Consider the following 12,276-nt stretch of genomic DNA (forward strand, 5'->3'; position numbering starts at 1 on the left):
ACTTTTCTGGCACAGGTAAATTAAACCACTTTTTCTTCAGACATGAATACACAAAGGAAGTGGTTAGTCTTCTTGTTTAAATAAGCACAGAATGCCAGAGGTTAAAAACACATTTATAGGGCTGATTACCAATTGGACATCACACTCTATACATTTTTTGCTCAAATTCCTGTACAAATACACAGCATTCAAATAGGTATTTACAAATAAGCTTGAAAGAATGAAAATCAGTATTTCACAATCTTTTCAAAGGATTCTTATCTCCGGCCTCCTATTTTCCCTCCAACTGGCTGATTCTCCAACAAAAGGGTATCAGAAGGTGTCCATTTCATCCAGTTAGGGAAAATGGGGAGGAAAAAACACAAGTTTGTTTCACCTTGGAAAAACAAGGCCAAGGAATCTACACTCCTCTCTTACTCTTGGGCCACCAACGCAGAGCAAGGTAAGGTGTCTTCCATGTAACTGCCTGATCTGGGGACGTGAGGGTCAGAAGTGCCTGAAAAAATCTAAAGCTGTCCTATCTAAGAATCAAATGCAAAGCTAACCCCTGACCCTCTGACCTATGTGAACCCCAGATGGTCCCTAGACACAAGACTGCAAGTGAATCTAGGCTGAGGAACAGGTCTGCCCTTCGAGCTTGGAGCTGCCTTGACTGTCCACTCCTGAGTAGCCCCTGTCCCACGCAGCGTGGAGTAATCCTGATTGGATGAGAAAAGCCCCCCCGCTGGTCATAACCCCCAGACAGACACCTCCGTCCTTCCCCATAGGTTACTTGCTGGCATTGCTGTAAAACAAGTCGGCATTTGCTTACAAGAGCAAAACACCTTGATGGATGGCCTTTTCTGTTTGGAAAGGGGTTGTGGGGAAGGGATGAAGGATTAGGGTCCAGGGCCTGGCCATAGAGGCCAAAGGAACTGGCAGCAACACACCTGTGCAATAAGAAGGCAATCATGACCGTCAGTAGTAATGTGAACTCAAGCAAATGAAAGAAGAAATTTGTCTTAAAGACAGCTTTTTTTTTTTTTAAGTAACTTAGAAGCACCCTGGTAAAATAGTACTATACCCACCCCACCCTGTCCCCCCCCCCAAATAATACACCAAGAGGAAAAATCAGTGCCCTGACCTGAAAGAGTTTCGTATAAAGACAACACTGCACCCTGCCCAACAGACTGGGGAGGCTGGAGAAACTATCATCCTGCCCGCCCCAAACGAACCCTGAGTGGTGGTCCCCATGGGCCTAGTGCGGGGTGCTGTTACTTGGCTACTTGGAAGATGACAATTCTGTTTGGCTACTTCCAAAGGGAGAAGTTTCCTCCCACCCCTTTTACCCAAGAGTTTACTGCATGTGACCCACGCACGTCCTCAGGGCCTGGAAGCCTGGCTGGGCAGCCAACCCCATGGCTCAGAGGGAGTGCTGAAAATCCCTGATTCAGGAGCTCATGGCAGGCGTTCTAGCCACCTGGGAAAGCTTAGTAGAGCTTTCTGGCCCCTGCCACACACAAGCCTCACTCTTACACCATCTCTCTCTAGCACATGAGAAGGGGCCTAGCCTCTAGGAGCGAGAGCCCTTCTGGCTCTGCTCCTCCAGGGCTCCAAGCCTCGGCGGGTGGGAGACGACCCTGCAGATCCATTCACCGGGTAGGCTTCTGGAGGTGTTCTGATTGGAAGGGAACAACCAGTCAAATACAAATGATGAGACAAGTCCAAGGTGGAACAGGAGACGAGGCTGGCCCATGGAAGCCTGGCAGTGTGCCCTGGGCATGCAGTTAGGCTAGTCACGTGCCTGAGTTGGCAGGTTGGCCTGACCAGCCCCTCAGTTGCACGCTCCTGGATGGAAGAGTGGGCAGGCGGACAAGCATTTGTGCAAAAACAGCTTGTGGCCCCTTTGTGTCCACCTGTGACCTGTAGCCCATGTGGTCCTCGCAATCCCTGAATGCAACCATGAACTTTCCTGTCCACACAGCAAAGGAAGAGGTCCCTAGTGCAATTTCCATTCTTCTGTGCATCTCAGCCCTGGAGGGAGAGCCTGCGCTCCTGCTCCCGGGCCCTGCAATGCTGTAAAGCAATTCATCTGTGCAATATCTCTGTTTAGCTCCACGGAGTCTGGAACTGCAGGAGGAAGAAAGCATCTACTGCATAAAGGAAAAGAAAGGAAAATTCATAGAAATGGAAAGCGGGGGAAGAAAAAAAAGAAAGAAAGAAAAAGAAAAAGATACCACAACCCTTCATGCTGCTGTGGCCTCTGAACATGGCAGCCCGTGAGTTCACGGCAGTAGAACAGACTCGAGGCGTTTTCTCTCCTGAGTGCCAAGCCTCGCCAGCTCCCTGGGAGGGATTTGCTTTCCGGACCTGGAGTGCTGGGTCAGCTGCTCACAGAAGGTGGCAGCTGCCTCCTAGCCCTTCACTGCTCCCCCCGGCCGTGCTCCCAGGCCATGCGGGCCTGCTCCTCCTTGGTGCTCCCAGGAGGCAGTGAGGCCTTGCGATGCAGGCCTCGCGGCCTCTCGGTCTCTTCACGCAGCAGCATGCCTTCGTCATGCTCCAGGGCTGGCAAGCGGGGGTGATAGGGCTTGGGTGGCAGCGCAGGCGGGTCCATGGGGTCCTGAGGGATGACGCACCCCGGGGCTGAGTGGCTTCTGCATGGTTGGACCTTGATGGAGTCCAGGACAGCCGACTCGGAGAGGCTGTAGTGGACAGGGAGGTAGGGTGGCTCAAGGTCTTCATCGCCATTCCAGGCCTGGCTTGGCATGGAGTCCATGGTGTCGGTTCGAGGTGGGGCCTCGGAGGAGTGCCCAAAGTTACTCTCACTCAAGGATGACACACCACTGCTGGCACTGCCAGACAGTGTAGAGTTGCTGCCATCCAGGCCTGATTGAGGGCTTGTGGGGGAGGCTGGGATGGGATGGAGAGGTGACTGTGCGAAGGAAAGGGTGGGCACGTTAGAATCCCTCTCTAGACAGGCTGACTGGCCAGCCACGTGGAGATAAGAGTCTACGTTACAGTGTTTACAATGTAAACTTTAACCTCATCAACTATCAGTTTATTTCTTCAGCAACCCTTGTCCCACCCAAGCAAACCAAGAAGCCCCAGAATCCTTGCACTTCTTTGCCCTGGCTGGGTGCACCCTGGGGCCAAGTTCTAGGCTGTCTGTGGTTTCAGTTATTGACAGAAGGCTGAGTTATCAGGCTAGTTGGGGAGGGCAGAGAAGACCCTGGAGTCATGGTTCTGTTACTAAATAGTGTCTCTCCCCCCCCCCCACGGCCTCCCAGTCCTGGGGCTTGAACTCAGGGTCTGGGCACTGTCCCTGAGCTTCTTTTGCTCAAAGCTAGCACTCTTGAGCCATAGCGCCACTTCTGGCTTTTTCTGTGTATGTGGTATTTAGGAATACAATCCAGGGCTTTGTGCATGCTAGGCAAGCACTCTACCACTAGCCACATTCCCAGCCCTATTACTAAATTCTTTGACCCAGTCTTCTCATTTGCAGAAAGATTTTTTTTTTTTTGGGGGGGGGTCCAGTCGTGGGGCCTGAACTCTGAGCCTGAGCACTGTCCCTCAGCTCTTCAGCTCAAGGCTAGTGCTCTACCACTTGAGCCACAGCGCCACTTCCAGCATTTTTTTGCTTATGTGGTGCTGAGGAATCGAACCCAGGGCCTCATGCATGCAAGGCAAGAGCTGTACCACTGAGCCACCTTCCGAGCGCCTGCAGAAAGATTTAACACCAAGGCTGAACTTAACCCTAGAAGTTTGACTTTATGAAGCTTAGCTCCATAAAGCTTTGGTGCCTGGTGCTTCTCACTTTCACCGCATGCTAGTTTAAAAGGCTGTATGAGCAACCAATGAGATGTTTACGTAGCTACTTTCGAGAGCCTGTGGTATTCAGCTCCCAAGTTCCTTAGAGCTCTGTGTCCACGTACTCTTGGTACTGTCTTTTGTTTCCAAGATCCTCTGATCTCCCTGTCCTCATCAGTTTTGTTGCAAAGTTTATCGGTTACCTGAGGCTCAAGTATGGCTCTAGCACCACCAGCTTCTGCCAGCTGGATTCTGAGGGACAAGTGAGCAGGGAAGGGCTCAAGTTCCTCTTGTAGACCCCAGGGTGACTCTACAGCAGATAAAGCCATGGAAGTGGCTCTTCAGTACGTTACCTTGCGCAGGGTTCTGGCAGGGAGGGCTGGGGGGTTATCACCCAGAGGATGGTGGAAGGCATCAAAGTGTAGGGAATAATGACCTGCAAAGGGAACAGAACCAGAGTTTCAGCTGGGAACCCTGCTAAGCTGTACACCAGCACCATTTTGCTGAGCCAACTGGGCAGGTGTGGGAGGAGTCCCTTGTGGATCTCTCTGCATTGAGAAAGAACTTTTTACATTGATGTTCTTGAAAACACAGGCTGCTGGTGCAAATAGCTTTCACTGCACACAGGAGGCCATGAAGAGTACGTGCTTCAACCCTATGGGACAATGGGCTGCATGCAGCAGCAGCAGCCTAATTGGCTGGTGGATGACAGCTGATGAGTGGCGTACCTGACAGAGGTGAATTCTGCAGTCTTCAGCCTCCCTGGCTGGTGCGACCTTACTGAGCTAACCTGCTGGACTCAGAAATTTACTGACCCCAAAGCCTTGCAAGATCTTTCCTGATGTGTTCTCCTTGCCTGTGCTGGCCCAGAGACTGCCTTATCTTCTCATCTTACGTGGCTGTTGATCTGGCTCTTGAGCAGTGTCTGAGACCAAGGACTATTTTAGGGACCCACTGGAGGTCTCCTTACCATGCAGCAGGCTTCGGGGAGGCACTGGGGGAGCCAGGATGTGCCCCATGTGGGCAGACAGGAAGGGCTGGGCCTCGTGGGCTCCGCTATCCAGACTCCAGCTGCTGGGGGCTGCTGGCACCGCTGAAGGGCGGAAAGAGATGGCATGAATGGAGGTTACTTCTTGAGCCACTGTCCAGGAGAAGCCTGTCCTATGATCTGTGGCTTCTCCAAGTGTGCACTGTATGTCCAGTACACATGGGAGTGGCGTGCCAGCTCTGGGAACTAAAGACTGGCCAAACGAGGCACAACAGCCCACAGAGGCAAGGGCAAGGAATGGAAGCTGGCCCAGAGGATGGCAGCAGAGTAAGATGATGTCTGAAGAGTGCTCAGGATGTGGCAAGCTGACAGTAAATGCAAGAAGCGAACATCTGCAGTCTCAGATCTGGCAGGAGAAGAGAAGGCAGAGAAGGACAGAAGACCACAGAAGAGGCTGAAGAGACTGAGAATACATAAGGCAGGTCACAGAGCTCCTTACCAATCAAAGGTCAGGGCTCTTCTACCCAGGCCCCAGGGGGAAAGCAGGGAGCAAGCCAGGTGATAAGACTATCCCTTCCAGGGCTTCCAGAGCACAGCCAGGGAATATATATGACTTGTCTCTTAAACTGGCCCCACAGGGGACCTGTGGTGACACTGAAATTGACCTATCCCTGTTGCTCTTATGCCCACTGGCTGGGTTTGGGGATGACACAGAGTTTGTCTAGGCAAGGAGAGGTATGCGATGCAACTGTTTCAGAAAAGTAGCGAACCCAGCCTGTCGGATCCATTGCTTCCTGAGAGGTAAGAGAGGCTGTGGAGCTTGTGGATGCTTTGGGACATCTAGAGAAGTGCCCACTGGCCACAGATACAAAATAGAGTGGGCTCCAGACTAAGGAAGAAGCCCAGTGCCACCCTCAGCAACAGATGTAGGAGAGAGAGGGAGAAGAACAATGGTTAGAACTTAGGGGATCAGCTGGGCGCTGGTGGCTCACGCCTGTAATCCTAACTACTCAGGAGGCTGAGACCTGAGGATCGCAGTTCAAAGCCAGCCCGGGCAGGAGAGACCGTGAGACTCCTATCTCCAATAAACCACCAGAAAACCGGAAGTGGCGCTGTAGCTCAAGTGGTAGAGTGCTCGCCTTGAGCTGAAGAGCTGAGGGACAGCGCCCAGGCCCAGAATTCAAGCCCCACGACCGACAAAAAAAAAAAAAAAAAAAAAAAAAAAGAACTTAGGGGATCACTCTGCAGGCATAGGAAAGGTTAATTCCTCCTGGAGAACTAATGTCAGCAAGAAGAAACATGCCCTTTCTCTGGAGCCTTATGGGCTATTAGCAGCAGGGGAGGGCAGCAGGAGCTAAAGGGAAACTAGAGTCACCAGAGGCTTTGGTTTTCCTGGATCAGTCACTGAGTTGAGGATTCCAAGGCCTGCTGGAGATAAGAGTCTGGACTTTGAGGAGAATGGCTAAAGGGGATGGGCCCATCGTGATCCAGGAATAAGGAGCTGATAGGTCCTTTTCCTTCTTTCTCAGGGACAGCAGCGTAAGAGAAAATGTTACTATCCAAACAGCCTGAGTTCCAAGGCTGGCTCAGCCAGGTGCTGTCTAACATGAGGAAGGAGAGCTGTGGCAGCCCAGCTGTTTCTCACGCAGGGAGGAAAGAATCCCAAGGCTGATGAGCATCAAGCAAGTTTCTGCACATGGCATCACTGGCTTGAGCCACCCCAAGAGCAGAACTATTCCTGTTCATGCTCCTTCCAAGACATGGCAGGAGCTACATGTTCTTAAGTAGTGAGGCAATCTTCCCTCCAAAAGAACTGCTTCATACCCATTAAAAAAAAAAAGTCATGGATCTGAGGGATCTGATGGATCAGGATCTCTAATGTATTACAGCCCCTGGAAGAACTGTAGGGCTGCAAAAGGAAGAATGTGGAGGAAGGACGCTGGCAAGGATGTAATGGTGTACAAAGGGTGTCTACCTGAGCTGTTCCATGTGAACCAGAAGCCATCAAGTGGGGCCTTAGCCTGCTGTTTGTGAGCAGTGAGGCCTGTGGACCTTTACCATGTACAGGGGCTAAGACAGGATGACTTATCGTAGTTGAATAGCAATCCCCCTGTATCCTCTAGCATTATCTGGCCAGCACTGGCCTAGGGCCCCCAGTGCACACCTTCTAGCAGAGGCAGGCTTTCCTGGTGGAAAAGACATTAACCAAAAGGTCTATGCAAGTGAGAGGTAGGGTCCTTATGGAACCCAAGATTTTAACTGACAAGAGAATAGCCACCATATGCACAGTTTCTGGAATTTTCAGTTAGGAATCTAGGGCAGATGTGTTGCTACCAGGCAAATACCTAATTTGTTGTGGTGTGGACATGGTTGCTCTTGGTGTATCCTGTGGTCTGGGACACTCTGCCTTTCCTCCAATACCCAGGGTAGGCTTATCTAGCTTCTTGCTACAGTGTGCCTGAGGCTGAGGCTTTTCTCTGTCCAGTTGGCGTAGCATCCTGGTCTGGCCACTAACACTCATTTGAGCTCTGAGACTATGTGAGCTCTTGGCTAGTTCTTAACTGCTCTGTACTCCAGACTGAAGAAAAGCCACTGTGAATTCTGGTCCTCAAAGCCAAAAAATGAACCCTGTCTTGGCTCATAGGTGCAGGAGCCCAAGGAGTGGTTTGTTTTCATAATGCGGAGCCTTGAGTCTGGGAAGGCAGCTTCAGCAACCCCTTTTGGCTCATCGTCTGGCATCAATATGCCCACCAGGCACTGAGGGTGTGAAACCAAGTGTTTCGTCTCCTTAAATACGACACAGAGGTCCTTGTCCTCCAGGATGATCAAGCGAGGACCAGGAACAGTGAGGTCAGCAGGTATGACGTCAGGATGGAAACCTGGGAGGGACCTGTTCTGACAGGACAGGGGACAGCCCCCTGGAGTATGCTATAAACTCCAACAGATGGAAAAGAATCCAGGGGACAAAGTTTCTGGGTGGCAGGAAACTCACCACTGTTCCCATTTCGGTACTGTTCTGTGTTAAATTCTATCAAGTGTCTAGGGCTTGCTTTAGGCCAGTTATAAGGGTCATACAGGCACACAGAAGCAGAACATGGGGTAAAATGCCATGTGCTCTAAAGAGCTGCAGTTCTGAGGAGGACTTCTCAGTCTTGTGGAATGGGTGAGTGAAGGCCTTGTAATTTAGGTATACTCATGGCAGCTGTTCAACGGGACTCTTCTGGAGCACTGACTGCTTATGGAGAACCTGAGCTTTGGGAAATTCATTTTGGTGTGTCCTTTTCATTCCTGTTAGGGCTTTTATGGGCTTGTTCTGAACTCCTAGGAGAGGTTTCTGAGAGACCAAAGGGATCAAAGGGCTTGTTGAATTCTGGGGGCTGGTTAAGAAGAGCCTGGGGGGAGGTTACCACCGCAGCCTGAGTTTGCATCAAGTTGGGTTAAGGGTAGCTGAGGCTTCTCAGAGGAAGGGACTGGGCGAAAGGGAGAAATACAGACAAAACAAGATCCAAACCACATGTGGGTAAAAGGGTGAGCTTAGGAATTGGTTAGCATTAATGAATAGTCTCGTTGGGGTATGGTTCATCCCTTGTCAGCTGGAGGGACAAGACAGACATTCAGTGTGGTGATCAGCATGTAGGCAGTCCTGGAGAAGGGGAATAATACCTTTTTCAGCCATGGACAGATTGGGGTCACTGCAGGGTTTGCAGGCTCCAACTACTTGCTGGAACAGGGCCCTCTGGAAGTTTGGTGGCTGAGAGAGAGAGAGAGAGAGAAACACCCATCATTGTGTGAAAATAACCAGCTACATCTTGGGAAGTAGTAGGGTGGGTTGCAGGAGTCAGGATCTTCCAAGATCAGATGAGCCCAAAGCAGTGGGAGGCTCATGCTTGAGATGCACTGAGAAGCTGATGCCAGCCCTTGGGAAGACTTGCAGGACAGACTGGTTCTGAGCACTTCAATGGACATTTGAGGCACCATCCCAAGCTGTCTTGTGCAGGACTCAGGCACCTTGGGCCTTCTACCTGTGCACACATCCACCTGTCTACCAGGGAGATCTCCTTATAGAAAGGACTGGAAGATCCCTTTTTCCCAATGAGCACTGATAGATGTCACCTCCTAGAGAGGCTATGTGAACTCCATGTCAGCACCAAGGGGAGGGGAAGGCAGCCACTAAGCCTGGAATCACATGCTGTTCTAGTGGGAGCTTGGCAAATCTCCTTGGGAGGGCTGATCGGGAACAGAGAGGTGCCACTGAGAAAATCCTGGCACTTGGCGGTGCTTATTTGAAGGTGAGTTTGATGTACTCAGAAGGGTAGGTGCAGCCGGGCGCCAGTGGCTCACGCCTGTCATCCTAGCTACTCAGGAGGCTGAGATCTGAGGATCGAGGTTCAAAGCCAGCCCGAGAAGGAAAGTCCAATAAACCTCCAATAAACCACTCAGAAAACCAGAAGTGGTTCAGTGGCTCAAATGGTAGAACGCTAGCCTTGAGCTGAAGAGCTGAGTTCAAGCCCCACCTGGTTCAGGCCTCTAGGCAGGGTGTTTGGGGAGCTGTTGTAAAAGGTATAGAGTTGAGTCCCAGCAAACAGTGAGGCTGGACAGTTAAGAGACAGACCTGTCCAGTGAGGATGCCCTACACACAGCAAGGACATCCTCCTGACCTGTCTTCTTCACAGCCACTTCAGGATGGGTTGCAAAGAACTGATTTCATCTGCCAGATGCAATGAGTAGTCCAGGAAGCTCGCCAGAGGAACAGATTCAAGCAGTACTGGTTCCAACCTTGCTGCTAGCCTACCTACACCCGTACTGGGTCTGGGTCTGTGTGTGTGTCTGGGTGTCTGTGTCTGGGTGTGTGTGTGTGTGTGGTACACTGCATGTCCAACCTTGCTGCCATCCTACCTACACCTGTACTGTGTGTGTGTGTGTGTGTGTGTCAGGTACACTGCATGCCCTGGGGGGGGGGGCTTGCCTCCATTCAGGAGCTCAGCAGCTTTATTATGTCACAACACAGGAGGCATACAAGACAACACAGAAGATCCATCAAATGCAACGAGGGGAACTCAGGCCAACACAATTATAGCAGAGGGCAGTCAGCAGGCAGGGGCTGCTACCTGTCCGTTCTCCAGGATGGCTGCTGGATACATGGCACTGCTTGGGCGGTCCCGGTGTGTAGGCAGCAGCAACATCATTTCCCGAGCATGGCGGTACTTATCTGGCAGAGAGGGAGAGCCTGTAACCAAGTGAGAACAATCACGCACAGATGACAAACCACAGATGGAGGACTCAGTGGTCAAACGTCGCCGTACAGTTGGGGTGAGCTCAGCAGATATAAAGGAATGAAGCAAATCTGGTAGTTAGGTGGTTGTGGGGACTGCACCTGTCACCCAGCCAAGGCATTCCTGCTGGGAAGCCCCCTCCCCCCGCCATACACTGTGTTCAGAGGCAGAAGGTTAGGACAGTTGACAACTGGAGCAGAGAAAGTTAAGGTCTCTGCAGCTCAGGGTGTGGCCTGGATGCTTGGCTCTGCTAGGAATCCCAAGCACAGGTGTGGGCCGGTTTGTGATGGAATCATCACACAGAGACAGACACTTAAGGAACAGCCACATCATTTTGACATCACACTGGGTCTCTACATACTTACCTTCTCCCAATACCAGTGACACATAGCTCCCCGGACCATCTGCCAGAGATCTCCAGCACCTGGCCTCTGCCTTTCTGCTGCTAATCCTACTGCAGCCCTAGAACGAGGCTGTCTGGGAACCTGTGACCCTGTGTAGAGTGGCTCTGATATTCCCTTCAGAGAGCTCAGAAGCATGGAACCCTGCTTTAACCCAGGCTCCAGAGGTAAGTTACTTCGTGTTTTATCCTCTGAAGGCCACACTATACCTGTTGTGAGGCGACTGTCATCAGATTCAGATTATAGGTGCAGGTAGAGAACTTGCATAGAAGCAGTAAGAATGACTTGGTGGATTTCTTGGGGTGTGGGTAATTATGATAGTTCTCCAAATGTTCACTGCTAGATACCAGCACATCTAATAAGAAGCCAAGAGTGCACCAGTCCATTTGTGGAGAATGCTGGTGCCTCTGGCTGGCTCAGGTGGCGAAACCCCCTCTGTAATATGCTCTTAGAACCTAGACAGTTGGGACCAGCCCTTGGGCATAGCTCACCAGCTCCTACAGGCTGTGCCTGGGGTCTCTGGGGTCTTCCTGGGGCGGGCAGTGCCAACATATCAGGACACAGCTAAAAAAAGTTCTGCATGGGCTGGGAAGGTGGCTCAGTGGTAGAGCGCTTGCCTTGCATGCACAAGGCCCTGGGTTCGACTCCTCAGCACCACATAAGCAAAAAGAAAAAAGCCAGAAGTGGCGCTGTGGCTCAAGTGGTAGAGCGCTCGCCTTGAGCTGAAGAGCTGAGAGACAGCACCCAGGCCCAGAGTTCAGGCCCCATGACTGGACCCAAAAAAAAAAAGGTTCTGCAGCCAGCTTGCCTCAGGTTTCCTTGAGAAGTCTCTCTATTCATTTTAGTCCAAGAAATCAATAGTATCAGTAACATAACTTTCCCCACAACTTCTTCCATTGTTGAGCTGTAGAATCTGCAGAACCTCAGGACTAGCTTGAAGACTTAAGTCTTTGAAAATAACCTTCATTTGATAAAGGAGTTATTAAAGTATAACTGGAAAACTTGGCTTGAATTTTACTGACTTGCAGGTTTGTTTTTTTTTTTAAACAAGTGCTTTTAGGCAACCACAAGAAGATGGCTATGTAAAGAAAAAGGGAAAAAAGCTCCATATCCTGTTGATCTGTCTAGGGGCTTCCCAGTGAGAAATTCAGAACACCTTTGGACAGGGCTTGCTTTCCATTTAGCAAGCATGAAACAACGAACAACAAACCCCCCAAACCTCCTCACAGCACCTTTACATCAACTCAGTCACATCAAACTCCTACCTCATACCCATTCCACACCAGGCATGTGTTGAAACTACCTCTTCAGGCTGTCCATGTTATTGCAGCTCATGCGCTCAGTTTGGCTCAGGAAGCCAGCCCCACATCTGTGTACTCACTATTCCTGATTCAAGTGCAGGTGGGGGGACATCAGTGTGCAGGTCCAGGCAGGGCTCAGGTGCTCTGCTGAGGATTTGGATTCATGTTACAGTGGCTTTTCTGGTGCTTAGTAAAGGGGTACTGTACTTGTTTTTTTTGTTTGTTTTTGGTCAGTCATAGGGCTTGAACTGTGGGCCTGGGTGCTGTCCCTCAGCTCTTCAGCTCAAGGCAAGCACTCTACCAACTTGAGCCACAGCACCACTCCCTGTTTTCTGGTGGTTTGTTGGACTTTCCTGCCCAGGCTGGCTTTAAGCCGTGATCCTCAGATCTCAGCCTCCTGAGTAGCTAGGATGACAGGCGTGAGCTACCAGCACCCAACTTCTCATAGGGCTTATTAACACTGTGCCTGACAGATTTCGGACCTGCATGCAATATGGGTTAGATTAATACTGTGGTGTAGAGGTCAC

At 50.9% G+C, this 12,276-nt stretch overlaps 1 protein-coding gene across 8 annotated transcripts in view; it reads right to left on the reverse strand.

Moving 5' to 3' along the window:
* Window positions 1-1,085: 1,085 nt before the first annotated feature.
* LOC138807677 (dedicator of cytokinesis protein 3-like) overlaps window positions 1,086-12,276 on the reverse strand; it is a 187,051-nt gene continuing 175,860 nt past the window's right edge. For 6 of the 8 annotated variants that reach the window (XM_069993454.1, XM_069993455.1, XM_069993453.1 and 3 more), the window contains 5 exons: window positions 9,883-10,001; window positions 8,438-8,525; window positions 4,757-4,879; window positions 4,140-4,222; window positions 1,086-2,911 (listed from right to left, as the gene is read on the reverse strand). In XM_069993454.1, the coding sequence (XP_069849555.1) occupies window positions 2,402-2,911; window positions 4,140-4,222; window positions 4,757-4,879; window positions 8,438-8,525; window positions 9,883-10,001 (923 nt within the window). In that variant the 3' untranslated portion in view covers window positions 1,086-2,401. The remainder of the gene's footprint in view (window positions 2,912-4,139; window positions 4,223-4,756; window positions 4,880-8,437; window positions 8,526-9,882; window positions 10,002-12,276) is intronic. The other 2 variants (XM_069993452.1, XM_069993458.1) reach the window with 2 other exon arrangements.

The sequence above is a fragment of the Dipodomys merriami genome, unplaced genomic scaffold, assembly GCF_024711535.1.
Source record: "Dipodomys merriami isolate MVZ:Mamm:240054 unplaced genomic scaffold, mDipMer1.0.p SCAF_427, whole genome shotgun sequence".
NCBI classification, from domain to species: domain Eukaryota; kingdom Metazoa; phylum Chordata; class Mammalia; order Rodentia; family Heteromyidae; genus Dipodomys; species Dipodomys merriami.